Consider the following 13,331-nt stretch of genomic DNA (forward strand, 5'->3'; position numbering starts at 1 on the left):
GGACCTCAACAGAAAGCCTGCTATTTTTGCCTACAAAAAGGCCCATTTCAGCCCCCAACCTCTTCGGATGAAGATCCGGGAGGCGAAGACTCTTCCCCAACAGTCCCCTCCCATCCACCTGGAAGACCAGCCGGGGAAGCTCCGGGACTCCCCTATTTGACCTCCAATTCCTCTTGGTTCTATCCAGCATGACAGGAGCTCAGCACATTTGCTGTGAGGTCAAAAGAGCCTTCGTGGTTGCCAATTGGTTGCCAATTAAGCAAATAGCCCGAGGCTCCAGGACCAGCTCGTTCTACTCTGCGCTCCAGGCAGGGAGCCTTGTTTGATGCTGGAGTTTTCCTCCCTACCCTGTCCTACCTCAATGCTCTAATTCTAGACCAGGGGTGTCCAACCTTGGCCACTTTAAGACTTGTGGACTTCAACTCCTAGAATTCCCCGGCCAGCCAGCTGTGTCTGTTTTTATTCTCCTACCCCACCAGAGCAGAAAGATTGCAGAGGAAGGGATTATAAGAGAGTGAGCAGGCCACAAATGGATAGACACATCAAAAGGAATGCATTAATATGCTGTAAACCGCTTAGAGAGTGCTGTAAAACACTATGAAGCGGTGTATAAATGCTATTGCTATGAATGCCAGGGAATTCTGGGAGTTGAAGTCCACAGGTCTTAAAGTGGCCAAGGTTGGACATCACTAGATCAGATCCAGGCATTTCCCGGGAAAACTGGACCTTTATTCTCAACTGAAGGTCCAGTGGTTATGAAGCTGGTGAAGAAACCCAGATCATGGTGCAAATTCCCATCAGGAAAGTCAGTCTTGGATTCTTTTAAGATGTATCCTACAGCCACAATCGACACAGGACCCCAAGCTTTCATGGGGTGCTGTGGGCAGATCAATCCCCCTCTACTGATCGACTTGGATAAAGGGCATTTTTTTTCCCTGCCCAAAAAACGAGGAGATAGGAAAAAAAAAAGAGAAGCTAAATGAACGGGAGGAAATTGAACGGCTGCTGAAAATTGTGAAGGTTTTCGGAAAACAAGAAGGGAAGAAGGGCTTTTTGATTCGAAGAGAAAAAAGGAGAAAAAAAAGTGGGGGGAGGAGGGCTGGCCAAAAGTTCATACGTATCTATTTCATTTGTTCTGGTTTTTATTTTTATTTTTTTAAAAAAAGAAGAAGAAGTTAAAAACCAAAAAACGAAAAAGGATTTTTTTTTATTTTTTTGTTTTGTTTTTTGTTTTTTAAAAAAGCAAGATTGTGAAACATGCATAAAAAAAATACCTTCGTCTGGAGTGGGGCTGTTAGCTGACGCTTCCTCACGCTTTTTCGTGAGCGGACCTACGAACAAGAAAAAAGAAGAAAAAGAAAAAATGGGACAGGGGAAAAAAAGAGAGAGAAAGATCAAGAAAAAAAAGAGATTGGTTTTTTTTCGGTGCATCAAAAAGGGGAAAAACAGTTTTTTTTGTTTTTTTTAGCAAAATACAAACAATCTTTAGGGGTGCGTTTTTGTGTGTGTGTGGTTTTTTTTCCTTGCGTTTCGTTTTGCTGGGATTCCATATCACGTGTGCGCGAGCGAATTATTTTATTTTCATTTTTGTTTTCCCCACCAGAAAAAATTAATAATAATACGACACAGAAATACGAGAAGCTGTGAAATGAAAGGCTGGTTAGAGAGGAAGCAAATCGGGCGATTGCAGACGGTTAAAATTCGGAAATCGACGGAAACGAATTTTCTGGCCCCGCTTGGAGACCTCAAGAGCGGAGTAATGAGGGCCCGGATCCTGAGTTCCAATCCTACCACTTCCCCCCCCCCCAGCTGTGCATTTCATAAGGGACGGACAGGTAGGCATTCAACTGGGGTGGAAACTTCCTAGTCAGCTCATTTGTGGGTTGAAAAGGCTACACTGATTGGATTCCTGCCTGGCATTATACAATTAACCCAGAAGTCTCCAAACTTGGCAATGTTAAGACTTGTGGACTTCGACTCCCAGAATTCCCCAGCTGAATTCACAAGTCTTAAAGAGGCCAGGTTTGGGGACCCCGCTATAAAGTTAATGAAAACAATCTAGGAAAAACAGTGCCAAGGTACCAATTTCCATTGGTCTGTTTGATTCTATACATCAGGGGTCTCCAAATGTGACCGCTTTTAAGACCTGGGGACTTCAACTCCCAGAATTCCCCAGCCAGCTCTTTTTTTTTTCTCACTTCCCTGACTTCAAGATATATTACGTCTGCTGCATTCCCACCGTCAATTAAGTAAGTTACCCTTTCAACAACAAAAAAATGCAATAACGGTCATCTAGCCACATTTGTTCCTGTCCTATCCGAGCTGAATTTTGGTAAACCTTTGCTGGCTCGGGAATTCTGGGAGTTGAAGTCTGCAAAAGCCTTAAAGTGGCCACCTTGGGAGACCCCCCTCAATTAACCAGCCCTGCCGGGAGGACGTTGAAAGAACAGACCCAAGGGCTAAATGGAAAGGAGGCGACAATCTGTTCTGTTTTGCTTACAACGCTCTGTTGTAAGTTTGACTTACAGAAAAAGCTGGACTATTGGGGTACCGAGCCAAGAAGATAGAAAACTGGGGGTGGGGGAGGATTAGGAGTCAAAACAATCAAGGTGGCAACTGCAAGTGTGCAATTGCAGCTTGGTTTTGCCTGCAACACACCTACGGAAGAATTGGGGAGTCGATCCGGCAGTCGTGGACCCCCTTTTGACTTTTTTGACCTCCTTCGCATGCAACGCCCCCCCTTCCCCCCAGTCTGCAGGGACAGGGAGCGCTTGAGACCAAACAGGCAGGCCTCGGTCAACGCAGGATAGGGGGGTCTCAAGACCACAGTTTCCCCCTTGATCCCATCCAAGGTGGAGTCCAGCAGACTGGGGCCCCGCTCAAATTGCGGAAGGGAGTAAGCTCTGAAAGGGTCCCCGGAAAGATGGACAATGGTGCCTAGTGTAATCTTCTTCAAAACTGGAGGAGCTTCTAGCAGACACAAGTTCTCCGCCTTTGTCTCCCAGCCAGCCCCCTCCCCAACCATCCCAATCGATGGGAAACCGGGGGGGCCCGCTCGGAACGACCCACGCCTGCGCCCACAATTTGCCCTGTCTTTTCTGGAGCCCCCCAACATGTCAGAAGAGGCAGAATGGAGGCCCTCAAACTCTTCCAAGCTGGCTCAACCTTGGTTGAGGACTTCGAGCTGCTACACCCTCTCTCCAGCCCAGGGCAGGCAGTGGAGGATGGAACCTGGACTGCTACAGGAGCCAGCAAGGGGGTGGCGTCTGGATGGGCCAGATGGGGATGTCAGGGGAAGGGTGCGGATTTTTCCCACCAGCTCCGTTGGCCAAATAGGGGAGAGGGTCCCCTTCTTTTCTCCGCCCTATATGGGGATGCTGGAGGGGGGAAGATAGGACCCTTACTCACCTGAAAGCCAGGGGGCGGTGAGCAGAGGAGGAGGGGGAAGGAAAAAACACAGAAGAAGTACAAGGTGCAAGAGGGACCCCCAGGCTCTGGATTCTCACCCGGCTCCTGAACCCCTCACCTGACCCCGCCAAGGACCCCTCCCCTAATCCTTTCCAACTGCCCTACGGTTCCCTTCCTCCCACCACACCCCCCCTCCAAATCCTGGGAATTGTAGTCTTTCTCGCTTTGGTATGGGGTTTCCTGCCTGAGCAGGGGGTTGGACTAGATGACCTCCAAGGTCCCTTCCAACTTTATTATTATTATTATTATTATTATTATTATTATTATTATTATTATTATTATTATTATTATTATTATTACTATAATTCCCAATTGGGACACGGCTCACAGGACAGGTTCAACCCGATCCTGTTGGCCCCTCCCCCTGCGTGCATTCCAGAGGTGCAGGAGAGCAACTCCCATCGTCCCCTCCCGCCCCCCTCCCCGAGGGGGTTGGGCAACCTGGGGAGGGGGGGGGAGGCGCCTGATCCAGGAGTTGTCTATCTTTCCTCGGAACCGCATCCCGTTGAAGGATGTTCAGATAGGGAGGGGTCCCCGGGAGACCCCCTAAATGGGATTCGACTCGCCCCACCTGGGCAATAAACTGGATTTTTCTTTTATTTAAAGCTGTGGAAAATACAGCGAACCCCCCCCCCCCAAAAATCTGTTTTTACAGCCTTCACATTTTGGGGAATCGCAGCTGGGCGTTATAAGGTGGCATTCCCTTATAATTTTTGTTTAGTGGGGGGTGAGGGGAGAGTTCAAGCAGTCCCCGACTTACGACAGTCCCATTTAGTGACCGAGCTGAAAAAAAGCCACTTACGACCGTTTTTTTTTCACACTTACGACTGTCGCAGCCGCCCTGGGGGTGTGTGTGTCACGCGATCGAAACTTGGCCGCTTGGCGAGCGACTCGTGTTTACGACGGTCACGGCGTCCCCGGGGGGGTTGTCACGTGATCCCTTTTGGCAAAGTCAACGGGGGAAAGCCCCACTTAGCGACCGGGTTATTAACTTATCAGGCGCAGGGATTCCCTTAGCCACCGCGGCAAGGGAGGTCGTAAAACGGGGCCAAACGTCCGTCGAACGGATGTCTCGCTTAGCGGCAGAAACGTTGGGGCTCGGTGGCCGTCGTAAGTCGGGGACAGCCTGGAATGTTTTTGGTGGGTTAATGAGTTAGAAACGATTGAGTGGAAACTTCCCATTATGGGCTCTGCGGGGCACAACCCCCCCCCAGCTTCATCAGCCAATTTCCTGCCCCCAGTTAATTATTTTCCATAGAGATGTTGGAAAAAGCACAGCTGCCCCCCCCTCGCCATCCTCTCTTTCCTGGGGGGGGGGAATTGACCCGGCCCTCTTTCCAGTCTGCGGTGCAGATTTATGTGGATTTACGCTGCGGAGCTGCAAGTCTCCGGGGAGGGGGGGGCTGACTTTTAATTATAAGGGGGGGGAGAACCTCCAAACTAATTCCAAGTAAACCACAAACAGATTTNAAGAAAACTTGACATATTAATTTCTCCAAGCCAGCCATATTTTGCCCTCTGCGGCCAGCTTCAAAAGAGGGTGGTTTTCTTTAAAACTGTGGTCCGTTCCAACAAGCCAGGATTGAGCTGTGGCTTTGGAGTCTGGCCTGCTCTGAAGCCACAGTTTTAAAAGAAACCGCGTCCCCAGAGTTGGGGGGGAATGTGGCTCAGATCACGGCGGAAACCTCCAACTTCCGCCACCAGCTAGGCTGAAGGGGATGATGCTGATCAGTTGAAACTCTGCGACTCGGTTGTGTGAACAGGTCCTTGCGTGGACCTGAGGGATGCACTGGCACATCCTCTCTCCTGTTTGCTAATTTCAAGGCTGGGATTTTATCCGGAAGCAGGTTGAAATCCGGAGTAAAGAACCTTCAGCCGCGTTGCAGCAAGTTGAAGATAGGTGGACTTCAACTCCCAGAATTCCTTGGCCCTAATGCATTCCTTCTGATGTATATGTATACCTGCTGTGGCCTGCTTACTCTCTTATAATCCCTTCCTCTGCAATCTCTCCGCTTCAGAGAGTGGTAGGAGGGGGGGGAAAAACCAGGCTGGGGAATTCTGATCTACAGTGACGCCATTTTGGGGAGGGGGTGAAGAGAGGAGGACTGGAGCTGTTCAGGTTGTTACCCCCACTCAAAGGGAATATAATCAATCTATATATCAATATATTCAGCCAATTTTATATCTCTATGTAGATAAATAATAGATACACTGGATATATGATAGACAGACAGATAGATAGATAAATTGATAGGTAGATTGGATTGATGGGGGAATGGAGGGATGGAGATAGATAGATAGACAGACAGACAGACAGACAGACAGACAGACAGACAGACAGACAGACAGACAGACAAACAAACAGGGTGGATGGGTGGGATGGATGGATGGAGACAGATGAAAGAAGAGAGGGATGGATGGATGGATGGATGGATGGATGGATGGATGGATGGATGGACGGATGGACGGACGGACGGACAGACAGACAGACAGACAGATAGATAGATAGACGGACAGACAGGATGGATGGATGGATGGGATGGGATGGATGGAGACAGATGAGGATAGATAGATAGATAGATAGATAGATAGATAGATAGATAGATAGATAGATAGATAGATAGATAGATAGATAGATAGACAGACAGACAGACAGACAGACAGACAGACAGACAGACAGACAGGATGGATAGATGGATGGATGGATGGATGGATGGGAGAACAGTGAATAGATGCAATTGACGGATGAATGGATGGAGGATGGGGATAGATAGACAGACAGACAGATAGATGGATAATTGGTAGGTAGATAGGATGATAGATAGATAAAATGGATGGATGGATAGATGGAGAAAGAAAGAAAGAAAGAAAGAAAGAAAGAAAGAAAGGAAGGAAGGAAGGAAGGAAGGAAGGAAGGAAGGAAGGAAGGAAAGAAAGAAAGAAAGAAAGAAAGAAAGAAAGAAAGAAAGAAAGAAAGAAAGAAAGAAAGAAAGAACATAGGATGATAGGTGGAATGGATTGATGGATAGATAGATAGATAGATAGATAGATAGATAGATAGATAGATAGATAATTGGTAGGTAGATAGGATAGATACAATGGATGGATGAATAAATGGAGACAGACAGACAACAATAGATACAATGGATGGATGGACAGATAGACAATCACACAGACAGAGAAGACACGTTCAATCCAAGTCACCCTCCGCCAGCCTCTCTCCCCTCTCAGCCCCGATAATTTTGCAGATCGTATAATTTTGAAATTAAACCTCAGCTGACCCTAACCCGACCTTCTCTCCTGCGGCAATTACACCCCTGTGGACAAGGATGATAGAAATATATCCGGGATGTATTTTACCTTCCTTCGGGAACTGCTGTTTAACACCTTTTTTTTTTTTGAAACGCCTGCAATTTATTTCAGTCCTTTCTCACAACACACACACACACACACACACAGGGCAGGGGAGTGGCAGGTGAACCGCAGAATTTAAGCGAGGGTCTTAAGGCCAAGTTGCCCAGGGTCCAGCGATTCAAACGATGCTTTGCACACACACACACACACACACACACACCCCCCTGGGGGTTTCTCTGCATCTCTTGAAAAAAACCAGGGGCGCAGCTGCACCAACTCCATAATCCTAGGACAAAGCAATCTTCTGGAATTCGGGGGGGGGGATTTCACAGCCCCCCCTCTCCCGCCTGCGGGAAAAAAACACCTTTTTCGGGCTCTGGATGTGAAACGCTGCCCAGCCCCATCACACATTGTGCTACGTCTGCAAACAACACCCACGCTCTGAAACTGGAGCGCCTAGCTCGTCTAATTCAGTGGGATTAACCCCGAATAAAAGCTTAAACTGGGGAAAAATATATATATATATACATCGCTGGCTAAAATATCCATCATCGCGGTTGGAAAAGCAAGTTTCTAGTCCTGGTGAGGCTAAACCCCAGTTTATCTCATCAGTTGCCGACTCTAAAAATCTCCTTTTGGGTGATGCGCTAACTTGGTTAAATCGTCCCCCTTTTTGAGGGGGGGTGGGTGGAAAGGTAAAGCATGCCCCCTCCCAGGTTTTGTTGAGAGTATCCCATCAGCCCCTGAGGCCTGGCAAGGCTTCGTGACATCGTTAAGCCCCTCCCACTGGCCAAGTAAGGAGCCATAGGCATAGCTTGACCAGCACAGCCAATCAGTATTTAGGGGCTCATCCTGGGGCTTCCTGGCCGTGCCTGCGAGTTCTGTCCCGGAGAGGCTGGCTTTGGCAGCTGTTCCTTCTCTCCGGCTCTTTGGCCTGGAGGACTGAGTGGGCAAAATGGGTCACCTGGCAGAGTTTAGGCATTCCCACAACAGGAGTAATTGGGTGGAGTTAGTTTAAGCCACTGTAGGACTTCCTTCCTTCCTTCTTTTCCTTCCTTCCTTTCCTCATCTCCTTCCTTCCCTTCCTCCTCCCCTCTTCCTCCCTTTTCTATATCTTCCTTCCTCCCTCCCTCCCTTTTCTCTCCTTCCTTCCTTCCCTCCTTCTTTTCCTCATCTCCTTCCCTTCCTCCTTCCCTCTTCCTCCCTTTTCTATATCTTTCTTCCTCCCTCCCTCCCTTTTCTCTCCTTCCTTCCTTCCTTCCTTCCTTCGTCTTTTCTATCTTTTTTCATTCCTCTTCTTCCTTTCATCCTTTCCCTTTTTCTTTCCTTCCTTCCTTCCCTCCTTCCATTCTTTCCCTTCCTTTTCCCTTCCCTCCTCCCACTTTTTTATTTCCTTCCTTCCTTCCTTCCTTCCTGCCTTCCTTCCTCTTTTCTATCTTCTATCATTTCTCTCCTTCCTTTCATCCTTCTTCCTTTTTTCTTTCTTTCCTTCCTCCCCCCTCCCCCTTTCCCTTTTCTCAGTGACAAATCTCGTTCTGTCATGTCCATACATTTCAAAAAGCACTTTGCAAAATTCAACTGGGGGACCTCAACAGAAAGCCTGCTATTTTTGCCTACAAAAAGGCCCATTTCAGCCCCCAACCTCTTCGGATGAAGATCCGGGAGGCGAAGACTCTTCCCCAACAGTCCCCTCCCATCCACCTGGAAGACCAGCCGGGGAAGCTCCGTTCCCCTTCCATAACAACCGGACCCCCCTATTTGACCTCCAATTCCTCTTGCTTCTATCCAGCATGACAGGAGCTCAGCACATTTGCTGTGAGGTCAAAAGAGCCTTCGTGGTTGCCAATTGGTTGCCAATTAAGCAAATAGCCCGAGGCTCCAGGACCAGCTCGTTCTACTCTGCTCCAGGCAGGGAGCCTTGTTTGATGCTGGAGTTTTCCTCCCTACCCTGTCCTACCTCAATGCTCTAATTCTAGACCAGGGGTGTCCAACCTTGGCCGCTTTAAGACTTGTGGACTTCAACTCCTAGAATTCCCCGGCCAGCCAGCCGTGTCTGTTTTTATTCTCCTACCCCACCAGAGCAGAAAGATTGCAGAGGAAGGGATTATAAGAGAGTGAGCAGGCCACAAATGGATAGACACATCAAAAGGAATGCATTAATATGCTGTAAACCGCTTAGAGAGTGCTGTAAAACACTACGAAGCGGTGTATAAATGCTATTGCTATGAATGCCAGGGAATTCTGGGAGTTGAAGTCCACAGGTCTTAAAGTGGCCAAGGTTGGACATCCCTAGACCAGATCCAGGCATTTCTCGGGAAAACTGGACCTTTATTCTCAACTGAAGGTCCAGTGGTTACAAAGCTGGTGAAGAAACCCAGATCATGGTGCAAATTCCCATCAGGAAAGTCAGTCTTGGATTTGTTTAAGATGTATCCTACAGCCACAATCGACACAGGACCCCAAGCTTTCATGGGGTGCTGTGGGCAGATCAATCCCCCTCTACTGATCGACTTGGATAAAGGGCATTTTTTTTCCCTGCCCAAAAAACGAGGAGATAGGAAAAAAAAAAGAGAAGCTAAATGAACGGGAGGAAATTGAACGGCTGCTGAAAATTGTGAAGGTTTTCGGAAAACAAGAAGGGAAGAAGGGCTTTTTGATTCGAAGAGAAAAAAGGAGAAAAAAAAAGTGGGGGGAGGAGGGCTGGCCAAAAGTTCATACGTATCTATTTCATTTGTTCTGGTTTTTATTTTTATTTTTTTAAAAAAAGAAGAAGAAGTTAAAAACCAAAAAACGAAAAAGGATTTTTTTTTATTTTTTTGTTTTGTTTTTTGTTTTTTAAAAAAGCAAGATTGTGAAACATGCATAAAAAAAATACCTTCGTCTGGAGTGGGGCTGTTAGCTGACGCTTCCTCACGCTTTTTCGTGAGCGGACCTACGAACAAGAAAAAAGAAGAAAAAGGAAAAATGGGACAGGGGAAAAAAAGAGAGAGAAAGATCAAGAAAAAAAAGAGATTGGTTTTTTTTCGGTGCATCAAAAAGGGGAAAAACAGTTTTTTTTGTTTTTTTTAGCAAAATACAAACAATCTTTAGGGGTGCGTTTTTGTGTGTGTGTGGTTTTTTTTCCTTGCGTTTCGTTTTGCTGGGATTCCATATCACGTGTGCGCGAGCGAATTATTTTATTTTCATTTTTGTTTTCCCCACCAGAAAAAATTAATAATAATACGACACAGAAATACGAGAAGCTGTGAAATGAAAGGCTGGTTAGAGAGGAAGCGTATCGGGCGATTGCAGACGGTTAAAATTCGGAAATGGACGGAAACGAATTTTCTGGCCCCGCTTGGAAACCTCAAGAGCGGAGTAATGAGGGCCCGGATCCCGAGTTCCAATCCTACCGCTTCCCCCCCCCCCCAGCTGTGCATTTCATAAGGGACGGACAGGTAGGCATTCAACTGGGGTGGAAACTTCCTAGTCAGCTCATTTGTGGGTTGAAAAGGCTACACTGATTGGATTCCTGCCTGGCATTATACAATTAACCCAGAAGTCTCCAAACCTGGCAATGTTAAGACTTGTGGACTTCGACTCCCAGAATTCCCCAGCTGAATTCACAAGTCTTAAAGAGGCCAGGTTTGGGGACCCGGCTATAAAGTTAATGAAAACAATCTAGGAAAAACAGTGCCAAGGTACCAATTTCCATTGGTCTGTTTGATTCTATACATCAGGGGTCTCCAAATGTGACCGCTTTTAAGACCTGGGGACTTCAACTCCCAGAATTCCCCAGCCAGCTCTTTTTTTTTTTCTCACTTCCCTGACTTCAAGATATATTACGTCTGCTGCATTCCCACCATCAATTAAGTAAGTTACCCTTTCAACAACAAAAAAATGCAATAACGGTCATCTAGCCACATTTGTTCCTGTCCTATCCGAGCTGAATTTTGGTAAACCTTTGCTGGCTCGGGAATTCTGGGAGTTGAAGTCTGCAAAAGCCTTAAAGTGGCCACCTTGGGAGACCCCCCTCAATTAACCAGCCCTGCTGGGAGGACGTTGAAAGAACAGACCCAAGGGCTAAATGGAAAGGAGGCGACAATCTGTTCTGTTTTGCTTACAACGCTCTGTTGTAAGTTTGACTTACAGAAAAAGCTGGACTATTGGGGTACCGAGCCAAGAAGATAGAAAACTGGGGGGGGGAGGATTAGGAGTCAAAACAATCAAGGTGGCAACTGCAAGTGTGCAATTGCAGCTTGGTTTTGCCTGCAACACACCTACGGAAGAATTGGGGAGTCGATCCGGCAGTCGTGGACCCCCTTTTGACTTTTTTGACCTCCTTCGCATGCAACGCCCCCCCTTCCCCCCAGTCTGCAGGGACAGGGAGCGCTTGAGACCAAACAGGCAGGCCTCGGTCAACGCAGGATAGGGGGGTCTCAAGACCACAGTTTCCCCCTTGATCCCATCCAAGGTGGTGTCCAGCAGACTGGGGCCCCGCTCAAATTGCGGAAGGGAGTAAGCTCTGAAAGGGTCCCCGCAAAGATGGACAATGGTGCCCAGTGTGATCTTCTTCTTCAAAACTGGAGGAGCTTCTAGTAGACGCAAGTTCTCTGCCTTTGTCTCCCAGCCAGCCCCCTCCCCAACCATCCCAATCGATGGGAAACCGGGGGTGGTGGTGCTCGGAACGACCCACGCCTGCTCCCACAATTTGCCCTGTCTTTTCTGGGGGCCCCCAATACGTCAGAAGAGACAGAATGGAGGCCCTCAAACTCTTCCAAGCTGGCTCAACCTTGGTTGAGGACTTCGAGCTGCTACACCCTCTCTCCAGCCCAGGGCAGGCAGTGGAGGATGGAACCTGGACTGCTACAGGAGCCAGCAAGGGGGTGGCGTCTGGATGGGCCAGATGGGGATGTCAGGGGAAGGGTGCGGATTTTTCCCACCAGCTCCGTTGGCCAAATAGGGGAGAGGGTCCCCTTCTTTTCTCCACCCTATATGGGGATGCTGGAGGGGGGAAGACAGGACTCTTACTCACCTGAAAGCCAGGGGGCGGTGAGCAGAGGAGGAGGGGGAAGGAAAAAACACAGAAGTACAAGGTGCAAGAGGGACCCCCAGGCTCCAGATTCTCAACCCGGCTCCTGAACCCCTCACCCGACCCCCCCAGGACCCCTCCCCTAATCCTTTCCAACTGCCCTACGGTTCCCTTCCTCCCACCACACCCCCCCCAAATCCTGGGAATTGTAGTCTTTCTCGCTTTGGTATAGGGGGTTGGACTAGATGACCTCCAAGGTCCCTTCCAACTTTATTATTATTATTATTATTATTATTATTATTATTATTATTATTATTATTATTATTATTATTATTATTATTATTATTATTCCCAATTGGGACACCGCTCACAGGACAGGTTCAACCCGATCCTGTTGGCCCCCCCACCTGCGTGCATTCCAGAGGTGCAGGAGAGCAACTCCCATCGTCCCCTCCCGCCCCCCCCGAGGGGGTTGGGCAACCTGAGGAAGGAGGGAGGCGCCTGATCCAGGAGTTGTCTATCTTTCCTCGGAACTGCATCCCGTTGAAGGATGTTCAGATAGGGAGGGGTCCCCGGGAGACCCCCTAAATGGGATTCGACTCGCCACACCTGGGCAATAAACTGGATTTTTCTTTTATTTAAAGCTGTGGAAAATACAGCGAAACCCCCCCCCCCCCAAAATCTGTTTTTACAGCCTTCACATTTCGGGGAATCGCAGCTGGGCGTTATAAGGTGGCATTCCCTTATAATTTTTGTTTTGTGGAGGGGGGTGAGGGGAGAGTTCAAGCAGTCCCCGACTTACGACAGTCCCATTTAGTGACCAAGCTAAAAAAAAGCCACTTACGACCGTTTTTTTCACCCTTACGACCGTCGCAGCCGCCCTGGGGGTGTGTGTGTCACGCGATCGAAACTTGGCCGCTTGGCGAGCGACTCGTGTTTACGACGGTCGCGGCGTCCCCGGGGGTGTGTGTGTCACGTGATCCCTTTTGGCAAAGTCAACGGGGGAAAGCCCCACTTAGCGACCGGGTTATTAACTTATCAGGCGCAGGGATTCCCTTAGCCACCGCGGCAAGGGAGGTCGTAAAACGGGGCCAAACGTCCGCCGAACGGATGTCTCGCTTAGCGGCAGAAACGTTGGGGCTCGGTGGCCGTCGTAAGTCGGGGACAGCCTGGAATGTTTTTGGTGGGTTAATGAGTTAGAAACGATTGAGTGGAAACTTCCCATTATGGGCTCTGCGGGGTACACCCCCTCCCCGGCTTCATCAGCCAATTTCCTGCCCCCCAGTTAATTATTTTCCATAGAGATGTTGGAAAAAGCACAGCTGCCCCCCCCTCGCCATCCTCTCTTTCCTGGGGGGGGGAATTGACCCGGCCCTCTTTCCAGTCTGCGGTGCAGATTTATGTGGATTTACGCTGCGGAGCTGCAAGTCTCCGGGGAGGGGGGGCTGACTTTTAATTATAGGGGGGGGAGAACCTCCAAACTAATTCCAAGTAAACC

At 48.5% G+C, this 13,331-nt stretch overlaps 1 protein-coding gene across 3 annotated transcripts in view; it reads right to left on the reverse strand.

The window, feature by feature from the left end:
• Positions 1–13,331, reverse strand: part of NLGN2 (neuroligin 2) — a 41,818-nt gene that overhangs the window by 22,660 nt on the left and 5,827 nt on the right. For 2 of the 3 annotated variants that reach the window (XM_015828663.1, XM_015828662.1), the window contains one exon: positions 9,698–9,754. The exons of the other annotated variant lie outside the window; for it this stretch is intronic. In XM_015828663.1, coding sequence (XP_015684149.1) covers positions 9,698–9,754 — 57 coding nt within the window. The remainder of the gene's footprint in view (positions 1–9,697; positions 9,755–13,331) is intronic. 3 annotated transcript variants of the gene reach the window in all.

This window comes from Protobothrops mucrosquamatus, unplaced genomic scaffold (genome assembly GCF_001527695.2).
Source record: "Protobothrops mucrosquamatus isolate PMUCROS unplaced genomic scaffold, P.Mucros_1.0 scaffold4779, whole genome shotgun sequence".
NCBI lineage: Eukaryota > Metazoa > Chordata > Lepidosauria > Squamata > Viperidae > Protobothrops > Protobothrops mucrosquamatus.